General features: G+C 40.0%; 1 protein-coding gene across 1 annotated transcript in view; it reads left to right on the forward strand.

The window, feature by feature from the left end:
* The window catches only part of CEP295 (centrosomal protein 295kDa), a 44876-nt gene extending 23213 nt beyond the window's left edge, over window positions 1-21663 (forward strand). The window contains exons 15-29 of the mRNA XM_014958353.1: window positions 278-449; window positions 603-755; window positions 2325-2546; window positions 7376-7482; window positions 8985-9123; window positions 10307-10540; window positions 12521-12669; window positions 12921-13083; window positions 14769-15409; window positions 16182-16346; window positions 17502-17619; window positions 18400-18603; window positions 19128-19236; window positions 20690-20789; window positions 21326-21663. Of these exons, the coding sequence (XP_014813839.1) occupies window positions 278-449; window positions 603-755; window positions 2325-2546; window positions 7376-7482; window positions 8985-9123; window positions 10307-10540; window positions 12521-12669; window positions 12921-13083; window positions 14769-15409; window positions 16182-16346; window positions 17502-17619; window positions 18400-18603; window positions 19128-19236; window positions 20690-20789; window positions 21326-21373 (2724 nt within the window). The 3' untranslated portion in view covers window positions 21374-21663. The remainder of the gene's footprint in view (window positions 1-277; window positions 450-602; window positions 756-2324; window positions 2547-7375; window positions 7483-8984; window positions 9124-10306; window positions 10541-12520; window positions 12670-12920; window positions 13084-14768; window positions 15410-16181; window positions 16347-17501; window positions 17620-18399; window positions 18604-19127; window positions 19237-20689; window positions 20790-21325) is intronic.
* The last annotated feature ends 202 nt before the right edge of the window (window positions 21664-21865 follow it).

Raw genomic sequence — 21865 nt, forward strand, 5'->3', positions numbered from 1 at the left:
ATGCTGAGTACTCTGATCTAATCTAACAAAGGCCCTGAAAATGTAAATAATTAGTTTTTAGCACATTAGGCTTGTGGAGCTAAATAGAATATCTGTATGTCCAAGTGTTTTTGTAAGCCAAACAAGTCTGTTCAGTACCTTGCATACTTGAATTACTTTCTCAAAGGGCCCAATGTTGTCCTGAATGGAATACACACCCCCAAAAATGCTGGTTTGATAAATGTGTGTAAAATAATGTTATATACAGTTGCTCCCCCTCACTCCCCCCTCCACTAAGGTGAGACATATCCGCACAAATGAAGAAATGACAGAGGCACAAAAGCCTGACTGGATTAATAGGACTGAATTTTTCCAAGACTCAGGAAAGCACCGGCAAGAGAATTGTGGCAGGAGTAAATTTCATGGAAGTGAAATGATTTCACAGTGCATCGGTTCAGCTGAGCAAACTGGTAAGGCTCTATAGTACTTCTCATTATAATTTTTCTCATTTTGCAGCTGAGATGAAGTTCTCTTCCATCTCCCCAAGTTAATTTGATATATATATATATATATATTATTGCAACATGCTAGAGGAATTTAAACTGCAAAACTTTATTTTACAGACCAGTCCGAGAAAGTTCTGTGTAAAGAACAGAAATGGAGATCTTCCAAACCACCTGTGACAAAAGTTAAGTTAGGGCTTGACTTGGAACAACATGAACTTAGTGTTATTCCAGAGGTAGACACACCCAAGAGTTGCAACGTTTCTTATGCAGGTAATGTATGGATGGATATAAAAATATATAGTAAATGCTGCTGTTCCTAAGAAATACAGATTGGAGGAAATTTAATCTGAAAAGATTTTGAGATGGTTGATCGTGAAATAATAGCTGGTACTGTTGCCTTATTTTAAGGTATAACTCATATACTAGCAAAGTGAGTTATAGTTATAGGGAAAGCTTATCCTGTCGGTGTTGGTCTAGAAAAACATAATCAAAACAAAAATTCACCAAGAAAAGAAGATTCACCATAATTCTGTGCCTTAAGTTCCCTGTTGATTTTCCTGCTGGGCAGGTTTGGTGTAGGCAGACAATTGTACAATAATTGTGAAGAGAAGCATCAGAGTTGATGGAAGGTGTTTAGAGGCTTACCTTTAGAGAGTACCAAGAAAGTGAGTGTGAAATCTTTTAAATAAGGACTTAGTATCAAGTTTCTACAGATTTTTTTATGACCATTTCTAAAAAACTTTTTTTTCTATTACAAAACACTCTTTTTGTAAAAATCTTGGGAGAGCAACTACACAAAGCAAGTGTTTTCCAAGTCTGTTTGTTTCAGTCTGCATGCAGTGCTTTGTAATTCTCTGTAAGGAACATTCAGTAACAGATACAACAAACTGATGTTTTCTCAGTGTAAACATTTCAATTTATTTAACTCTCTCCATAGCTAGAATTTAATGCATATTTTGCAAAAGTTTTCATATTGTAGCAGTGATTTTTAAAAAGGCTAAGCAGAACAGTCTGAGTAGGCCTGTCAGGCTGGCATTCATCTTAAGTAAAATGACTCATCTGCTATGTATATTTTTTAATTAAAGTAATTAATGCCAGTCAGCATCAGTTTATGCAGTTTATTCTTATTGGACTAATTTAGTATCTTGATTAGATGACAAGTTTTGTTGGTGAAAGTTTTTATTGAAGAATATATTTGTAGTCTCAAAAGCACTTGACTTAGTGTTACACATCTTAATTTAAAAAAAGGTTAAAAATCAAAATACACAGCAAAAAAGTTTTCTGAAATATTATCCAGTGGAATTCTAGAGTAAAGAATACTCATTTGCTGTATAATCCCGTTATGACGCACAGGTGATTTATTCCTATATTATCTAATTGTGGGGCATGGTACGTAGTAAAAAGTTGAACTTGAGGTTTTTATTGGATTGTGTGATCAGAGAGGGCTGTTTTGTGGGGCAGGTTGGGAAGAAAATAAGTCTTAAGCCAGAGCAGAGAAGTTATATTGTCTCTGCATTTGGAAAAATTACTGAATGTTTTTTTTTTTTTCCACATAGCAAATTCACCAATTTGTTTTAATTTTTTTGGAAGAAATATTTTAGTTGAGTTAAAAGTTATTGTTTGAGAAGTCTGTGACCTGTATAATCTTTTAACCTGTCCAATCCATGAACTGGGTAATGCAAAGGTTTTTAGTGACCTGATGTGGCTGACTGTGTTAGAATGGAACACTGCACGAATTCAGCGGGTTATTTGTAGAACAGAAGGTGCACCTTAATGTTTGTAATGAAGGAAAACACTGTATTTCTATATCTAAACTATTAACAAATGTTTTAAATTCAGATAAAACTGATTCTGTTGATGGAGAATCTCCCATTTTGACTACTGGGAAGTTTGCATCTGTGAAACGTTACAGTTGTGCTTTTCCTGAGGAAGGCAGGTTTCCTTTAAGCATCACAAACTATGAGGAACACATCTCTAATGGAAGTCCAAGGCAAAGTAAACAGTCAAGGAGATTATTACAAGAGGTGCTGATGATGACTGCTGAAAACTCGTTTGATTTGGGTGAGGAAATCATCTTCTTTCTTGGAATTATGTGAATACCATTCAGCATTGCTGATTTTTCTGCGTGTGTCTTCTTCCTGAGGAAGGTGTCTTCTTCCCAGACTGTAGAGTGTTCAGCTTTGCAGCTTCATCAGGCAGGAACCTGTTGAGATGGAATGTTCTGTGTTCCAGTTTGTGCCCATTGTCTTGTGCCCATCCTCTTGACACCCGTCCTTTAGATATTTATAAGCATTGATGAGATCCCCTCTCAGTCTTCTCCAGGCCAAACAAACCCAGGTCTCTCAGCCTTTCCTCATCATAGAGGTGCTCCAGGCCCCTGATAATCTTTGTATCCCTCCTCTGAACTCTTTCCAGTAGTCCCTGTCCCTCTTGAACTGGGGAGCCCAGAACTGGACACAGTACTCTAGATGTGGCCTCACCAGGACAGAGTAGAGGGGGAAGATAACCTCCCTTGACCTACTGGCCATGCTCTTTTTAATGCACCCCAGGACACTGTTACACAGTTTGCAAAACATGGACTAAAGCAATTTGAAGCTTATTACAAAATGAAAACATCTTGTGGTCCAGTACAGCTTTCAGTGTTCATCTAAAATAAGTACATTACTAGAGCTGCAAAGGAGTTTTCAGCAACTTTGCTACCTTACATGTACATCTTTACAAGCAATACAGCTATGTAGTGTGCACCTCCTGGTTTTGCTAGAAATTTCACTGCTGTCCCAAATCTTAAGATAACTTCTCATTTAGTTTGGGTTGAGACATCCTTTTCGATTCAATCAGGATTTACTAGGGATTGAAGTTGTTTGTGAATAAGTACCTATAAGCTCATTTTCTTTCAGCTGCTTCCTTTAATTCTCAGAATACTTGTTTTGAAATATACCTATATTTAAACTTAAATTATCACTAAGGAATTTTGTCTTTTTTAACAATATTTGAAGATAGTGGCTTGTCTTTTTCTGAAGCATTGTTAGATCAGCTGTTACCATATTAATAGGAAAAATCTTCATGTAGTGTCTTTTTACATCAGCCAGTATTATATATGAGCCGTGCGATGGTTTATGTAAGAAGATTAGGAAACTTCATGTGAACATCTCTATTTATTAAAAAAGAAGCTAAGCTTCTTGTGATTATGTATTTAAGAGGATTGTCCTCAGCTCAACAACCAAAACTGTCAACAGGATCTTTGTAATTTGAAGGCTGTGAAGCCTCCGTGGTACTTTCGGTAACTAGTGCTGTATCTTCAGCAAGGAAATCTACAGTCTGTGTTTAATAGAAAATTTCTGAAGGGGAAATTTAAGGTAGATTTAAAGCTGTTACTTATAAGAGCAGCTTTGGTTATTTTATATTTGTGGGATTTATATATATATTTATTTTTTGTCACTTGAGTCTACCCAGAACATGTTTGCAGCTTTCCCATGTTTTCAAGACATAATTGTATTTCTAAAGGTGAGAACAAACAAGTGCTTTGTATATGTGATCTTTGACCTTATTCTTTGAAGTTATGTTCTTGGTGGTTTCTGCCTTCATTCAAATAATGTAAAGCTTTACAACTTAGGAGTTGTACTGCTTTCATGATTACGGAACCACTAGATGTGCACAAATCCTTTTAATCACTGCTCATGTGCTTTTTCAAAATAAACTATTAAAGTTAAAAATGTAAAAGTTACACCGGTTCTTAAAGATAAACGTGGTAGATCTGCTTGGATGCTTTATCAACAAATGTGAGTTTCTTTTGATACATCACTTGTCCCTGGGTAACAGGTAATTTTTTAGGTTTTAATGTCTACAATTAGCTGAGAGGACAGGTAGCTGTTCAAGAGATGTGGCAGTAAATGCCATCAGTGAGGCTCAAATTTGAATTGCTCTCTCTTACCATGCACCAATCTATGACAGGATGAGTTTGGAACTTTGGACACTCAATATTTCTTCTTCCCAATCCAATTTGGTTTAAGTGGGGTAATAGAATGCAAATTGTTAGTATGGAATTGCAGAGTAACCCCACAGATGAGAGAGGCAGTTTGATGGCATAAACCTAATTTCCTTAAGAAGTCAGCCTGAAAATAGGAACTAGATTTGATACATGCATTTCCTTCATAGTTCTCCTTCATTACATATCAACGGGCGTTTCTCTATTCATCTTCAGTGGTCCCCTTGAGCAGTGTTCCAGATGTGATTATCTTTGTGTATTGCTCCCCCATACAGACATGTTATTCTAAGCATGTATGGTTTTTGTGTGAACCAAGTTAACCTGAGATTTCAATCTGTTTTTATTAATTCAAAATATTTGTTCATAATTCATTATTGTGACAGGTTGTCCTGTCTGTCACCAACTTAGCAAACTATGGGGTACACCTTCTTTTGTCTACATGGTTGGATTTGGACTAATCTGTTTTTGTGTTGTCTTCACTGAGTGGTTGTTGTTTGGTCTGTTATCTTTCAAATTGCACCTTTGCTGCTATTTTACTGAAATTTCTGTTGAGGAGAAAAAGAAAATGTATTCTGGATATGAAATACAAATTCTTTGTGACAGTGTGGCAGCCAGGAGCTTAAAGCATGACAGACCCATGTCAACGTCAGGAAGTTGTGAGGAACAAGAACCTTGCACTATTATTTTGAAGGGGGGAGAGAAGAATAAAAAACCCTCCTTTATGAGTCACCAAATACAGGTTTTTTTTTAAAGGATACTAATGTACTGAAGTAATGAGATATGAGCATGTTGTATTTTTAATTAAATAATTTGGTTTATAGCATGAAATTGCAACTGTTCATCCCTTGTATTAATATCTCAAGAACAATGCAGGTTATTACAGTATAGTAATGAAACATTTGTAGCATAACTCTCCATAGAATTTATATACAAGGGAGTATTAAATGCTTGAATCTCATTTCGTGTGTATCCTAAATTACTACTTGTCACTCTGATGTCCTTTAGAAAATACAATCATTTCTTTCAGAAGAATATCTAATCTTGATGTAGAGGTATTGGGAAATGGAGAATTCTTTGGTAGCTTGTTCCAGCATTATTTTTTTTATCCAATTATAAAGTAAATAGTCTATTTGAATCTTATAGCCGTTTGTAGCCACTGCTGCTTGTTACTACTTTCTTTTGAGTTTAGAAGTTTTTTTATGCTGCGCTTTTTTCCCTCCTATGGAGATACTTAAATACCAAGAGATGATATGATTGCAGTTCTCATACTCAGCAAAGGAATTTTCTTCAAGGCCTTGCTCGTTTTCAGGATCCTCTGACTCCTGCATTGTCCTCCAGAGAAGAAGAGCAGAGTTCTGCAGCGTGTCTGGACTCAAATCGCACCACTGCATCATGGTGTGTCCAACGTAGGGCAACTAAGATGATTAAGGGATTGGAGCACCTCCCTTACGAGGAAAGGCTCAAAGAGCTGGGGCTCTTTAGCCTGGAGAAGAGAAGGATGAGGGGAGACCTCATCTATGTTTACAATTCCTAAAGGGTGGGTTGAAGGATGATGGAGCCGGACTCTTTTCAGTGGTTTCCAGCGATAGGACAAGGGGCAATGGGCTCAAGTGGAAACAGAGGAAGTTCCACTCAAATATGAGGAAAAACTTTTTTACGGTGAGGGTGACAGAGCCCTGGAACAGGCTGCCCAGGGAGGTCGTGGAGTCCCCTTCTCTGGAGATCTTCAAGACCTGCCTGGATGCAGCCCTGAGTGATGTGCTCTGGGCAACCCTGCTTTAGCAGGGGAGTTGGACTAGATGATCTCTAGAGATCCCTTCCAACTCTGTCAAATCTGTGAATCATCCAACCAAGGAGACAGGAAATATAAATTATATATTTTTTTCCCTACCTGAAATAAGTTTCAAAATACTTCATATTGTTTGAGATGCATAATTATCACATCATATAGATAGTTCACTGGTGTTGCCTCACAGAGGAAACCCCCTTTTTTGTGTGTAGTTGGAAAAATGGAATAACTGGACTCAACCTTCTAGTAAGAAATTGAGTTTCAGTTTGTACAAAACTTAGGGTTCACAAAATGTTATGACATGTACCTAAGTATAGATCTTACAAATGCTGGGGATTTGAAACGTCTCTGTCACCAGCAACCCTGGTAGAATTGAGAGAAAACATACCTGCTTAATTTCTACTGTTTAATTTCAATTTGATATTTACCACTTCTTACTTGAAAATTGTTACTGGAAATAAGAATACTCATTTTAGAGTTGCTTGTTGGCAATTAATTTACTATCTTAGAAGAACTGTCAAACTTTGAAGGTCCTCGTCAGCACTGAATACAGAAACTGCATTCTTCTGGTGCTGTTATGGTGGTACTTTTACACAGTTTACATATTTTTATGTGTAAGGGCATTTTGTCAAAGGTGATTCAGTTCCATGGTAGTAGTCATGCTATAGTTACGTAATTCTGTGTTTCTGGTTTCTTTGATCTACTTAGAATGTCTGCTTTTCTTTGTAATCATTATAATGGTAGAGGGGAAAAGATTCCCCCTCACCCCAATGAAACGATGGTAGTAACACCAGCAAAGCCATGTTTCGTTCTGCAAAACCAGAGTATGAATTTGTAGCTCTTCCTGCATGCTCTCTAGAGAGCAGTTGTGGTAGATAAAAGTTTTAGGAAGGCTGCTCGGGGAGAACCACTGGTTGCCAATTACATCAGTGGTACAGTGGAGCAGAAAGTCTGCTGTAGGTGAGAAGAAAGCTGTGAGGATGGACAAAATCCGTGCCCTAATAGTGAAGACAGCAGCAGCAGAGTATTGCTGCCATCTGGTGGTCAAAAAATACTGCTGACTGAACTCAAAAATTGTTTTCTGTTCCTTATTGCCTCTGTTACATTTGTGTTCAGCCCAGTCCCAGGATTCTCAAGTGGCTCAAGATTCACCGGTTCTTGCTGCTGAAGTTGGAGAGGGAGTTACAACACGTTCTGGACCATCATTCAGACTTGATGCTACGGTTAGTCATATCAAAATAGCCATATAACATATCTTATTCTTTATTTTGTGAGAAATTCGTTCTATCTCATACTGAGGGAGCTAAGACTGGCTGCTGTCTTAGTCTACTAGATGCAGCAGTGTAACAAGCACCAAGTAAAGAGAGGTAACCACTGTGGTGGATCTACTGGCCGTATTCCTCTTCATACAGCACAGGATTCTGTTCTCCCTCTTCTCTGCCAGAGCACACCGTGTGCCAACGCTCAGCTTGCTCTCTGCTCCCCTGGGCCCTTTGTCACAAGGCTTCTCTCCAGTGATACGGGGGGTTCTTCCTTCCTGGGTGCTGGACTTTGCATTTCTTCATGCTGAGTTCCATAACAGTCCTATAGGGCCAACCTCGTGAGGTCCTTCTAGGTGTCAGCCCTGCTGTTTAGTGTATCGCATGGTCCTCCCAGCTTCTCCCAACTTACTGTTATCTGCAAACTTGATAAAAGTATGATTTTTGCCTCCCCTGGGTCATTGCCAAAGGTGTTAAAGAGGACAAGTCCTAGGAAGGAGCCCCATCATGCTCTACTTGTTGCCCATTTAATCACTGTCCTCTGAGCCTGATTATTCAGCCTTTTTTTTTTACCCATCTTGTCATCCATCCATCCAGGTTTTGACGTGCAAACTGGGATACAAGAATACTGGGAGAGACAGTGTCAAAAGTCTTGCCAAAATCAACACCAGTGATATCCCCTGGCTTTCCCCAAAGATCGCATTATTTTGTCAGGAGATAAAAACATTATTTAAAAAAATGCTGTATATAACATTGCTTTCAAATGTACACGTTTTATATGTATATGTTAGATATATTTATCTAAGGTAGTATATAATGAAAAATGTAGGGAAAGGGTTTATTAGATTTTCTTAGTGCTCATTTTAATTCAGACTTTGGGAAGAAATGTTTACATCTAATTCTTCAAAATTTGGAAGTACAAGAATCCTCATTATTGTTTTCTGACTTTGTAGAGCTTACCTCAAATTAAGAAGATAATATCTTAGAATACTTTGTATATTTTTAGTTTAATAGAATTACATTTTTAAGTTGGTCTCCTGTCTACAAAAAGCTCAATATTGCAAGTACTTCTAAAATTCCTGAGTTTTTCATGTATTGCATATATGTCCCTCTGAGATCTACGATTCTACTGCAGTAGGTCTGTGATGAGAAATAGCCAAATCTGACCACCAGAAGATAATTTTATCTTCCAGGTGTTGTGATTTGTATGCAGTTCTGAGAGGCTTTAGAATTGTGTGTGTGTGTGTGTGTGTGTGTGTGTTGAGGGGAGGGGGCTGTTGGGGAGTGATGGGTCTGGGACATGGGGTGTGAATGTTTTGTGCTGAGCAATGATGAGTCTGTCTTTGCCTGACTGCGCAGAGCATGAAGGCTTCTACACTTGAACTGAGCTCAGAATTAAAAGTGGGGTTTTAAAGCTTCCGTTATGGCCCTTGGAATGCACAGTAATGGGTGTGATTTCATCCTAGGAAGTACTTTCTAAAGTCGTATCCACGAACGTAGGTTCGGAGGCTTTTGTGCAAGGAACACCCTGTGACTTGTCTTCAACAATTTCCACTGGAAGCTTTTTGACCAGTGAAACGTTGGATGCAAGCCCTGTGGACACTGGTAAGTGTTTGGGTTTTGTTGTTGTTCTTGTAGAAGGAAAATTCTGTCTTCTCTTTATTTTATAGCAGAACGGGTCTAACTCACTGGAATAAGGTCTTCTGAAATAGGTTAATGTGGAACTTCACTTAAGACTGATCAATATGTCTTACAGAGTTGAGTGTAACTAGAAGGTTTCATTATGTGTTCATGATTTTTTAACTTTTATAATTTAATCTTATAACACATCTACTTTTGGCAAAGGATATTTTATTAAGCAACTGCAGATCTCAAGTGTCAAAATTTTTTAAGAAACTGATCCCCAAATGATACGGTGATAAGTTTTCTAATCAGTATATATCATAGGTTTTTACAGAGCTGTGATTGTTATCTTGCTGTTAAGAGAACTGTTCCAATATCTGCATACAAACCCAGCAATTCCTAATAACTTATTTGTTAAAATGTCATTTGAATGCCATATTGACTTTCAATAGTTTTCTGGGAAATACATGTTCATATCCTTTTTGCCTGCAGTCTGCCTCTTGATCCTATTAGCTTTTCATAAAATTAAAAATAATTCATTTATTATATACATATATTTTCTCCTCTGTATATTGACATTATCACTTATGAACATGGGAATTGAGTTTGAAAGTTATTGGATAGTGACCTGTGGATTTATTTACTTGAAGTCCTAATATTTTGTTAATCTGGCACATCTGATCTCATAAACAACATATGTGTATGTGAGTTATTCCATGGTTCTAAAGCAATTTTTGAAAACTACAGTTTTTACAGCCTTGGGGTATCAGTGGCTCATTTTAACCCTAATGTTCTAAACTGGTAATTGTTATTTTGAGTAATAAACTTCATAACTCATGTGACAAATCTGGGATTTATTGACATCAGAAAGCTATAGCAAATCCTAAGATGATTTGTTTGTAGCTTTGCTTTTCTGCTTTTTTTCCCCAGTATTTCTTAAGTCTACATAGTCTATAAGTGCTAAGCTGTACTGAGCACTGCCTAATTAGATATTATCAGCTTGAATTTGTGGAAATATGTGGTAAGGCAGGAGTGTTGACAGGAGACAAAGAAACAAACCCCCTGAGCTCTTTATGAATATTTCAGGATATTAAGCTGTGTTTTCAGATGACTTCATGTAAGTGGTTTATGTACAAAACTGTGAACATCCAGCTTCCTGTTTCAGGATTGTCTTCTGATAGTACAGAAGATCGAATTTTGAGAGAAACAGCAAGTTGCCCTTGGAAATCCTCCCTGCCTCTTGCCTTGAAGCAGAGGCAGGAGAATTTGTCTGGAGTTTCTGAAACTCAGTTGCCCAAAGGAGAGAGGTGCCTTTATAAAGGAAGTCAGATACAGCGGATCATGAGGAAATGTTCTGGAGACTTGAACTCTTACTCAGAGGACAAAACACGTTTCCAAGGTATTTGCCACATTAAAGCATTTTTGTGCTGTGTTCTCATTATATGGAATGAGGAGGAGTTCAGTGTTAGTCTGTATTATTTATATTCAGCTTATTCAGCTTATATTTTAAAGGCACTAAGGATTGTACGTGCAAGAGCTTTGATGGTACATGACATTCTTTGTGTAATGCGAAAAAAAAAAAAAGATTGATCAGATCATAGAATCAGAATGGTTTGGGTTGGAAGGGACCTTAAAGATCGAGTTGCAACCCCCCTGGCCATAGGCAGGGACACCTCCCACTAGACCAGGTTGCTCAAAGCTCCATCCAGCCTGGCCTTGAACACTTCCAGGGATGTGGAAGTTGTCCATAACTTCTCAGGGCAACCTGTTCCAGTGTCTCACCACCCTCACAGTAAAGAATTTCTTTCTAATATCTAATCTAAATCTTCCCTCTTCCAATTTAAAACCATTACCCCTTGTCTTATTGCTTCACTTCCTGACAAAGAGTCCCTCCCCATCTCTTCTGTAGGCTCCCTTCAAGTACTGGAAGGTCTTTATAAGGTCTCCTTGGAGCCTTCTCTTCTCCAGGCTGAACAACCCCAGCTATTTCAGCCTGTCCCCGTAGCAGAGGTGCTCCACCCCTCTGATCATTTTTGTGCCCCTCCACTGGACTTGTTCCAACAGGTCCATGTCCTTCTTGTGCTGAGGACTCCAGAGCTGGACACTACTCCAGGTGGGGTGTACCCACAAGAGCAGTGTGGAGGGGCAGAATCACCTCTCGTGACCTGCTGGCCATGTTTCTCTTGATGCAGCCCAGGATGGGGTTGGCTTTCTGGGCTGCCAGTGCACATTGCCAGCTCATGTTGAGCTTCTCATCCACAAGAAGGTGAAGCTGTCTGTCTGATCATCATGTAGTTCTGCACAGCTCCCTGCTACCATGGCTAGGGTACCATGTTTGTTTTCTGTGCCAATTTCATCACTTGTTCATGCACAGCTTTCTCTTCAGGAAGGCAGAGACAATAATATACAACACTTCTTTACTCACGTAGGGTCCCATAGTTGATGAAAAGCTGATTAACAGGCTGGTGGGAGTTCTGTGCTCTCTAGAAGAATGTAACAATTCATGAAAATAAGAACATCTTTATTAGCTGTCGTGAAGATAGTGCCAGCATTTTCATTTGAACCACTTCCTCCTGGAATGCTTGAAAAGCTAGAATCATGGAATTACAGATTAATCTAGACCAGGAAGAACTTCTAGTCACATGATCCACATTCTCCCTCCTGCTCAGAGCAGAGCCAGCTTAGACCAGGTTGCTCCAGGCCTTGACCAGGCATGTACTGAATATCTCTAAGGACAGAGATTCCCCACTCCCCTGAGCAACATTTTAAGAACTTTTTCCTTTTCTTTTTTTTTTTTCTTTAGTTGTATCCAACCAGAATTTCCTGTGTTCCATCTTGTGTCCATTCTCTTTTTCTTTCACTGAGCATGTTCAAGAACGCTGACTGCATCTTCTCTGTGCTGTGTCTCACGATGTAGAAGACAGCAGAGATTTCTGTGCCTCTTCCCCCACACCCCCAAGCCTTTTCTTAAGATTGAACAAACTCAGTTTTTTAGCTTCTCTTTGAATATCATGTGCTTCCTTTAAGTCACCCTTGTGACTCTTCATTGGACTTGCTCCACTGCGTGTTTTGTACTGGGAAACCCAAACTACTTCTGATGCAGCGCCACAAGCACTGAACAGAGACCTTATGGACGTCATCTTTTCATTAAAAAAACCAATATCACTTCCTTTCTGCTTTTTGTACTTTCATTGTATCAGAGCAGAACAATTAGATGTTGGAAAGATTTAATTTCTTTCTTTTTAAAAGCTAGTATCTGTATAGTTGCAGAATTCTCTATGCTGTATTTACTGCATACAGAAGCATGGTGTGAGATGTCCATTGGGGTTTTCTTTGAGGGAGGGGTGTGTTTGTTTTTAAATAACCTCTTTTCTTGTAGCTCCAGCAGCTGAACCTGATTTTCCTGAAACAGACATGGATTTTCTGAACTTCCAGCTCTTTCAGCCTTTGGAACCAAGTCTTGACCATGATACTTCATCATCCTCTTCTCAATGCAGAACTTCACAAGACAGTAGAGAATTCAGCAAGGTACTACAGAAAAACTCTGATGGAGGAAATACTTTGGCTTAAGATTTCTGTAAGGTTTAAATGTATAATCTCTATACTGTCTTCTGTTTAGCAAGGAATATTATAGTGTTTCTTCTATACTTAGAATTGGAAGCATTTTTGCTGGTTGTAGCAGAAATGTGATCCAAAAATCAAATAGTACTGTTAGCTTTTTATCCTTCATATTTCCAAGAAAATGAATCATAACTAAGATTATTTTTTTCTACTACTAGACTTCAAAATTTTCAACAAAAAGTCAAGATGTGTCCACGTTTCTAGAAGTGGGAAACTCCAGTTTGAATATACGAAGAAAAAACCTGCCTTCCAGTCTTGAGCCAAGCGGGGCAAACAACCTTGCGGCAGCAGAAGAGTCTGTTAATGAGAATGTTACTCTGGGTACGTAGAGCGCAGTCAGATCGATGCTTCCAAAATCAGCCCCCTGCCAGGCTGTGAACACCAGCCCTTGTGCTGGGTTTGCTGTGCTGAAACTGGGCAGGAACTCCTCACTGCTCTGGCAGCTCTGCTTTGAAATGCCTTCGTGCTGCTGCTGCTGCTGCTCTCTCACACGCTCTTCTCCATCACCTTTAATGGTAATTACATTTTGTGAAGGTCTTTGTTTCCCCAGCAATTATAACCTCCATACCAAAGCAGACTTGTGTATTCAAGTCACTGGAACAGATATTGTTTTACTCGTTACTTGTGCAGTAATTATGATGTTAGTGAAGAAATACGAACTCTGGCTGAAACTGTCAGTTTAACGACTTTTCCAAATATTTGTTTGTGCAAATCCATCATTTTGTAAGTTTGAGGAAATTAAGGAAGTTCCGTAAATTGATTAAAACTTTGAGGTGTATGTGTTAGAATTTCTCATTTATTTTTTTAATATAATGTATCCTTCAAGAAACCATTGAATTTTCCTCTCCCACTGTGCAGTCACACCAACAGTCATTACACACTGCACGCTGTGGGATTTGGACTGATTGTAGAATTGCTTTATCTGTCTACAAAATGAAAGGGGAGGGAAGAGAGAGGAAGGAATAAACTTTTAAATTGCAATGTAGTGATTAATTTAGTAGATTAAAAGTTTATGATTCTACAGCGGCTTTAAGTTAACTGCAGCTCATAGCAGGAGAAGTATTTTTTAATGTTTTGCAGTTGAATTCAAATTAATTTGATATTCATGTATTCTAAAGGAAAGGACCAATCTGAAATTCCAAATGCAACTAGTAGTAATCTAAATATTCCTGAAGATCAGGAGCCAGGTGTTGCAGCATTTTAAGGTGCTCCAACAGAAAGCTGAACGGTAACAGAAATTCAGCTCAATATTTTGAATAATATTTGTATTTATAATGTAAATGTTCCTAGTCAATTATCTTTCTTATTTGCATATTTATACACAAAATTTTTGGAAACATGTTTAAAGCTGCAAGTGACTATTCTGTATATATTTTATTTCTTTCTCTACAGCGTATACTGTATAGTGCAGTACTGCTGAAATGCCTCCCCAGTCATTAAAATATTGACACCTGATCTTTCTCTTTTCCAAACCTTTTGGAAATAATAAAAAATCTTGATTTGTATGCATAGATCCTAAGGGAAAGGCAATTTAGGGTGCAATCTTGTAACTTGTAGGAAGAGCAACCATTGTTCCAATTTGGATGTTTTCTTCTGCTTTGAAGAGCTTCTGCCCAAGTAATGCTGGTTTGGGTTGTTTTCTTCCTGTTCTAGAGACTTTGGCTGCCCAAAAGGGACTCAAAGAGCTTCCATTTACAGAGTAGAAATTGTAAAATCCATTGACTTTCCAGGTAGTTATGTCAGCACCATCACAAACTCTGACCCTAAACACATTCTAAAAAAAGCAACACAAAGTGTTGTTTCTTGAAGTTGTTTTCTGTGCAGTGAAGGAATCCTTTTATGGAATGTTTGAAGAAACTTAACTGGACATTTTCTAAACAAAATGTTTCCTCCTATTTACTAGACTACTTATTATACATTACTGAAAAGTTTCATTATGGAGGGACTTCAAATTGAAATTCTGTTCTCTTAGCTAGAATTTTGACTCCTGATAATTTCTCAAACAGGATCTGAAGAATCTTTTCACCCCCTGCAATTAGAGTCTACTCTGAGTGATCACTGTCAGAATGCTGATCGGCCGGAGGACCTCGGTGCTGTGTTACAGAGATCTTTTGAAGAAACCCCTGGAATTAAAAAATGGAGCAATGAGAACTGTATTTCATCTGCCAGAGAATATGAAGACCTGGCAAGAAGTCTGGAACACATTAATCTTCAGTGTTCAATGGAAAATCTGCGAAACAAAAGTCTGAATCCACTGGAAGAGCAAAAAGCATTTTATCCACTAAATACCAGACCAGTTACAGTAGAGGAACCTTTCCCTCCACACTTCCTAAAAGAGACAATGTCCTCTGAAAAATTACCTGTGGAGGCATTTGATAAGAAATATGTGAAGCTTCCTGAAAAATCCGTTCACGTCTCTGAAGCAGATGAAGCTGTGGAGCTGGATTCTCGGTGCAATAGGAATACAAAGGAGCCAGAGCAAGGCTTTCCAGAAGTACAGAAACCTGCCAGGGTTCCCAGAGAAGCTCACTGGGAAGACTCAGACACCCATTTCCAGGCTGTCGTACGACACAACGGTTCTTCCCTGGAAAGATGTGAAAAACACTCTAATTCTGTGCCCAGCAGCTCGTTTCGTATCCCAGTCTGGGTGAGTGCAACAGATTTCCAAAAGCAGTGATTTGGGCAGGCTTTTCTTTTGGGTTTTCTGTTGTTGCACCGAGTTATTTTAGATCCTTGATATCTGAAAGCTTGGCAAGTGTTGTTTTTACAGTTCTAGTTTGACTTGCTTGTTTCCTGGACTTCTGCCTTACTGCTGCTTTCAGCTCATAGCACTGAAATAGCTGTCAGTAGCTAAAATGAGCTGGATTTCCTGTGGTGGTTGGAGGAGCTGTAGCATCTCCCTCTCTCAGCTCCTGCCTCTGCCTTCCAGGGCACAGCTACTGAACTGGGGAGCCCCTGGCCCCACTGAGAGGCCTGAAGGAGGTAAATAATTTAACCAAAGCATGTGCAAACTTAAGGAAATAGCTTTGTTGTAGCTTTTTAAAAAAAAAGTTTGTCTTAGAACTGAGTAATTTAAACTTGAGGTGAGTGGAGCAGAGGTGGAGATTTTGTTGTTGCTTTGGGTTATTTGTTGTTTTTTTTAAAACACTGCTATATAAAAGACTAGATGATCTCTATGGTCCCTTCCAACTCTAGAAATTCAGTGAATTGAAGTTCCAGGTTTTGCGGACATCAAATCCTCAGGCAAAGTGGTCTCTCTGTATTTCATTTATTGCTTGGGGGCAGATTTTCTTTCTTCTACATGTTGAATGAGCCTCCCCTTTCTGACAGGATAACAGCTCTTCCTAGTGCTGGAAATAGCGGGCTTTTTTATTACTTTTCCTGTTTTACACTGATGTCTTGTCTAATTTATTTTGTAGGAGACGGAGTCAGGGTGTGGTATTATGGAAGAGCCTGAGCTCACTCTGATGAGCTCAAATGACATCAGTATTGCAGAGTCAGACGCTGAACATCCTACCAGAGAGAAAATGGAGGAGGGGAAAATCAGTAACCCAGCGGGTGTGGATCAGTCTGAGTTAAATGCAGTGAGTCTCTATGATCTAATCCTGATTTTTAACTTAGTCCTAATCATAATAAGGAGAGGCCCCACTGTAGCAGTTAATCCCCTTTTGCAAAATGAGGGAATATTAGGGTTATCTGAGCTTAGTAATTGCTTGGATCGTCTTGGTTTGTTATGTTTTCTGGCAGATCTAATGGATCTTAAATTTGTATTACTCCTTAAAACCAATATGTTGTCATATCAGTGTAGATGGAGTTTGGGAAGACTTTTATTAAGAAACAGAACCATCTTGCTGGTGTTGCAAGACTAAGTTGTATCCCATTAGTTGAAGACTTGAACGAGAGGAGAAGGTGGGACAAAAGAGGAGCTACAAACTAAACAGGAAAAAAAGGAAAAATCCCCCATCTGATGGATGGAGCTCCAGGCCCACGCAGCACTTCCAGGTTTAGGGGCAAAAATATGATCAGCTCATCCTACTCCCGTACTTAATTTACCTGTGGTGTGATTTGTGTGTTTTGCTGTTTGCTTATACACAGCAAAGGCTGCAAACTGTAGAGGGACTGGTTTGTGGTGAAAGAGAGTTTTGGGTGCTGAAGCAATGACATAGAACCAAGTAATGTGTGTCTGTTCGATGAACAGATTAGGTGATGGAGTCATGTTTGAATAGCAGGAGGTACCTAGAGAAGATCCTCAAAGTGCCTAAGGATGGGTTTTTATACAGTAATTGATATGTGGGTGAGGTGGAGGTCGGCAGCAGGAGGCTGTAGTTCTGCAGTGGGTGTTTCCTTCCTGCTGAGAACCAGGGAAAGAGCCAGGGCAGGGGGAGAACCAGAGAACAGAGGGAAAGTTAAAGTTAAAAAGTTAAAAGTTAAAGTTAAAAAAATGTTAGTTATGATGAAATTATGCAGTCCTGCATTAAGAAGCAACAGTTGAAATCTGGTGGGCAAAGAGTCTCTAATGGATTTTTTTTTTAAGCTTTAAAGTGTTTCTTTTAGAAACTAGCTTTTTAATATTTATACCAAGATCCATTTCTGATGGTTTTTCTTCCATCTGCTGTGAAGGCAAAAGAGTGTTGTCTTTTATTTGCCATCAGGTCTACGCTAGTGGGACAGTACAACCACTGCGCTCAAATTTGTGGGATATTTTAAGCATTTCCAATCATCAATTCCTTTTTAAACAGGAGACAGAATTTTTACTGCTGGCTCCAGATGCAGATTATTCAGTGTGTGGGAGGCCTGATGGCTCTTCTGAAGCCCAGAGTCCTGATGACAGTCACGTCCCATCACATCAGACAGCAGGTAACTACGTGTAACTGCAATGTGCTGTGGTTGAGATGGAGAAAGGTCTTTGTTTATAGTGTTAAAATCATTAATAAAATACATCTCTCTTTCAGAAAACATAGAGCTTCTCTTAGGGAAGTGCATCTTGCTCTTCAGGCTTGGTTTGTAGTACGTTTGACCCAGGTTTAATATGTGTCTTACTGGCTTGTCTCTTCCTATGCCAGGCAGTCCTTCATGGAATTTGCTGCTGTCTGCAGTACACCGGGGGTTCTTGGTGTTCTGACTACTCAGTTTTGAAAAATTGTGGTTTGTTGTCATATAACTTATGCACCTTCACTTGGTTCTTATTTCCTGTTAGTCCCCAAGCTCCGTAGCCAAGGAATGTCTATTGTTTTCTATTCTGCTGATAGTGTGGAACAGCAGTAAAATACTGAGAGATTTTTTTGTCCAAAATGAACAGCAGTAATGTGAAAGACAGGAATTGACAGAACTCAAATGTGGTAGGGACTTCTCAGGTCCTTGATATGTTTGGAGGCATCAAGATGCTTTGGATGCAGTATTTCCCATGGTGTTTGTCTGGGTAGACCTGTTCACCGTTACTAGATTCCATAGGTGGGAACAGCTGCTTGTTCTGCAGGATCTCTCCTGTTTCCCAAAGTCATTCTCCTCCTGTGATTTACAAAAATAATCAAGCTCAGCATTTTGGGACAAATCCATTGAAGTGTGTGGCTCATTAGAAGTGATGTTGCTCGTTGCTAAAAAGTGAGACACGTTCAGGCTTCTCGCTTCCTTCCACAGTGATGCTGCTGGAGTTCACGGCTACACCAGGAAGTCTGCAGGAATCCTTTTTAAAAAGAAAGAAGGACTTCATCCAGAAATCTCTGAAAAGAGTAGAAGAAATAAAAAACAAAGAGAGAGAAAATGCAAAGCCAGAAGCCAGGCAGTTTCAAAGAGGAAAGTCTGAGAAGCTGAGCAGGCAAAATGGGTCTTTTCTTACCTCTGGTAGGTTTATCTGGGGAAAGACACAGCATTAGGTACCTTTAGTGGCTGTTGGACATTGAAGAAGAGATTTCACATTTGTTGCTTCTTTGCTGTTGCAGAGTGGGAAATTCTTCAATTTGTTTTCTCAGGGATGTGGGGAGGGTTTTTCCCGCTGTCTGGCTTCTCCTTTTCAGTGTTCTAGAGGCCCTTAGGGGTCCCTGTTGTATCGTCACAATCTGCCCACACGTTTGTGGTCATAAGGGGTCTCTGCAAATAATAGTTGTTTATCAAACAACCACGTGAAGTGAACTGACCCGATGCCTCTCTAATGTCTGCTGCTGGGGCGTTGGAAGTTGGCTGTGGAGAAGCAGGGCTGGCTGAAGTTCAGGCAGCAGCATGGAGGTTTCTTTTCAATATGAGATGTCACCACCATTGAATCTGTTCTGCCCATTTCTCTTTTTGTAGCATCATTTAAAAACCATGCTTTTGAGGCAGCTGGACTAGTGGTTTAAGATATGCTTGGCTTTTTTCTTTTCTTTGTAAAGAGAAACGAGGTGCAGTTACCAATCAGCTGAAGAAAGTGGGAGAAGTGAGGGTGTCTTCTGCAGAGGACAGGAAGTCTGGAGAAATGGAAATGCACCAACGTACCTCAAGGTATTGCATGTGCACAAGTGGGAGAAGTTTGGAGTCAAAAATACAGTAGGTTTGTCTGTGTTGTGTTAAGGGGCAAAGTAGTTTTGGCAGAAAATAAACCCTCGTGTTCTAACACTCCTCACCGAGGTGGGAGGTTGGGTGCAGTCAGGTTTACATTCTGAGTGATGCTGAATGCACCGCTGTCAGTCCAGTTGCGTTTAATATATTAAGGTATCACTGTTCCACATGCACTACTGGTGGACTGCACCTTCAGTCCAGTCGTGCTCGTGAACTAGCACTCCCAAGTGTTTGGTCACACTCAAGGAGAAACCAAAGGGTAGCTACTTCAGGGTGCTGTTTATTCAAGCAACATCTATAAAAGTTTTCATGGATTGCCGGTGATAAATACACTGTCTGCAAAGCATGTGGAAATAAAAATACTGTGAATAGTATAAAACACGTGACAAAGTTAGAGACAATACAGCCTGGTGATACACGTAGAAGAGTAACCCTCTAGAGAGATTTCCAAGTTTTCTGGAGAAGGACTCGGTATAGTCTGTCTTACCCAAAGGTGTCCCTAATTGGGGGAAGAAAGGCTCAGCCACTTGACTGGTCCTGAAGTCAAAGGTGGTCTGTGATGGATGTCCTGCTTGACTTGTTGAGGATGGTGCCTTCCCTAGTACCCCCCCTTTCTTGGGCTATTTCTATACTATTTTTTACCTTCAAGGTGGAATTTGAGTGATTCTGGTCATAAATACCTTTATTATGATGGATGTAAATTCTCTCGCCTCGCATTTAAAGGTATAGTTTATGAAGAATTCAGAGCACAGACTCCAGTGGTGGTGCTGTGGAGGCAGGTAGTGTTTGGGAGGAGGTTTGTTCTGGTATTACAGGGACATTACAATGAGCAAAGTTTGCACAAAGGACAGCATCTTGTCAAAATTTGACAGACTGTTGGCTCGGGGCAGCAAATACAGAGCTTATTGGTTCCATAGGACTGTCTTGTTCCCAAATCTGCTGTAGGATCACAGGGCTGGGCTGAGGAATTATTCCACAGTCTGTGCCTTGTGAAAGCTGCTGGTGGGTCTGTGATTCCCAGTTGGTGCTCAACAGGGAGCAGCTGGGAGGGAGAAGCCAAGTGTGTGTGGATGTTCCTGGTGGAGCTGCAGGGAGAAGCAGGGCTGGTGGCCGCCCCCTCGGCTCCCCCGGCCACGGGGGCTCTGCCAGAGGGTGTGGGCAACCAGACTGAGCTTGAGCAGAGTTCACAGTTGGACTGGGACACCAGTAACCATAACGTGCAGCTCCTGAGCACAGGGTGTGTGTGAGATGCAGCCAAAGAGGAATCTGAAGTGATGGAGAGCTGAGTCAACATTTCCTTTCTTAATTTCTAGCAATTGAGACTGTAGAAACCCTTCAGCTTTGCCACTTTCTTCCTGACAAGACACTTTTTTTTTTGTCCCTACTGTTTCAACAGACTTTATAATCGACTTGCAGAAGTAAAAAGCAGAAAGGAAGAAAAAACAAGGCAAGAAACTTATGCTAAAAACAGAGAAAAGGCTAAAGAGTTTCAGAAGGTAAGTCCACTACAGGGTTGTCCTGCCTGGTTAGTTCTCCTGATTTATTGAGCTTCTCATCAGACTAATTGGGACATAATTATGTGGTGTGAGTGCAGCTGAGAGACCATCAAACCAGTCTGCATTTTAAGTGATGCTATTGGTACATCCCTCTTTGCCAACACTAGGACTGAGCTGAAATTTTCTCAAAAAAAGGGTCTCTGCCTCAGGCTGAATTTTCCTGGTGACTTTTGGAGGTTGAGCAGAAAGGCTGGTGGGACTCAGGCTGCTGGAAACTCTACTTGGCAGCAGACTGGGGAATTTTGGCAGAATCTGTGTTGAGCTGAGCACACCTGAGCTTAAGGCTACAGGAGCCCTCTCTGGGTTTGCCTGTGGTGGCCCTAGAGATGGGGCTTGAATGAGGACACTCCAGTTGTTTGTTCTCCCCACCCCCTTGGTGGGGCCTCAAGTGGAAAGAAGAAAACACTCCATAACCCCCAGGGGCTGGGCCAGGCCCCATCCTGTTACCGTGGTCTCACAGTTTGTTTGATTTGCAGAAAATGCTGGAAAAACTACGAGCCAAGAAGAATTGGAAAGTATCGTGACTGGCTGAAGACTTGGAGCAAGAAGGAACACTACTGTGCTGGTACAATCCCAGAGACCCCTGGATACTGCAGATGATTTCATCAAGTTAATTGTGGAACCATTAATAAAACATGAATACTATGCAGATTTTACTACTGAGACTGCTCCACCAGCAGATTGACTTTTGCTTCCAACAGGCTTGTCTCTGAGCAGACTGATAGTTTGAAAAGCCTTTCTTGATGTGCCTTAATTTTTGTGATATACATGTATAAACCATTTTAAAATAAAGTTCTTTTTAACAAGACTTAAACCCTCAGGATGCAAGAGATGAATCTCTCCTGTAAAGCTGAAACTTCACTCTGTTCTTTGGACTCTGTGATTTAACTCCAGGTACATGTTGAAGCACCTGAGGGCAGATCTGTCACCACTTCTGCCTGTAGCTGACTTGGAGCTCAGGAAACCTGGAGAGAAGAGCTGAGTCATGACATCAAGACAAAGCTCAAGTTGAATGG

This window comes from Calidris pugnax, unplaced genomic scaffold, assembly GCF_001431845.1.
Source record: "Calidris pugnax isolate Ruff unplaced genomic scaffold, ASM143184v1 scaffold252, whole genome shotgun sequence".
Classification (NCBI taxonomy): domain Eukaryota; kingdom Metazoa; phylum Chordata; class Aves; order Charadriiformes; family Scolopacidae; genus Calidris; species Calidris pugnax.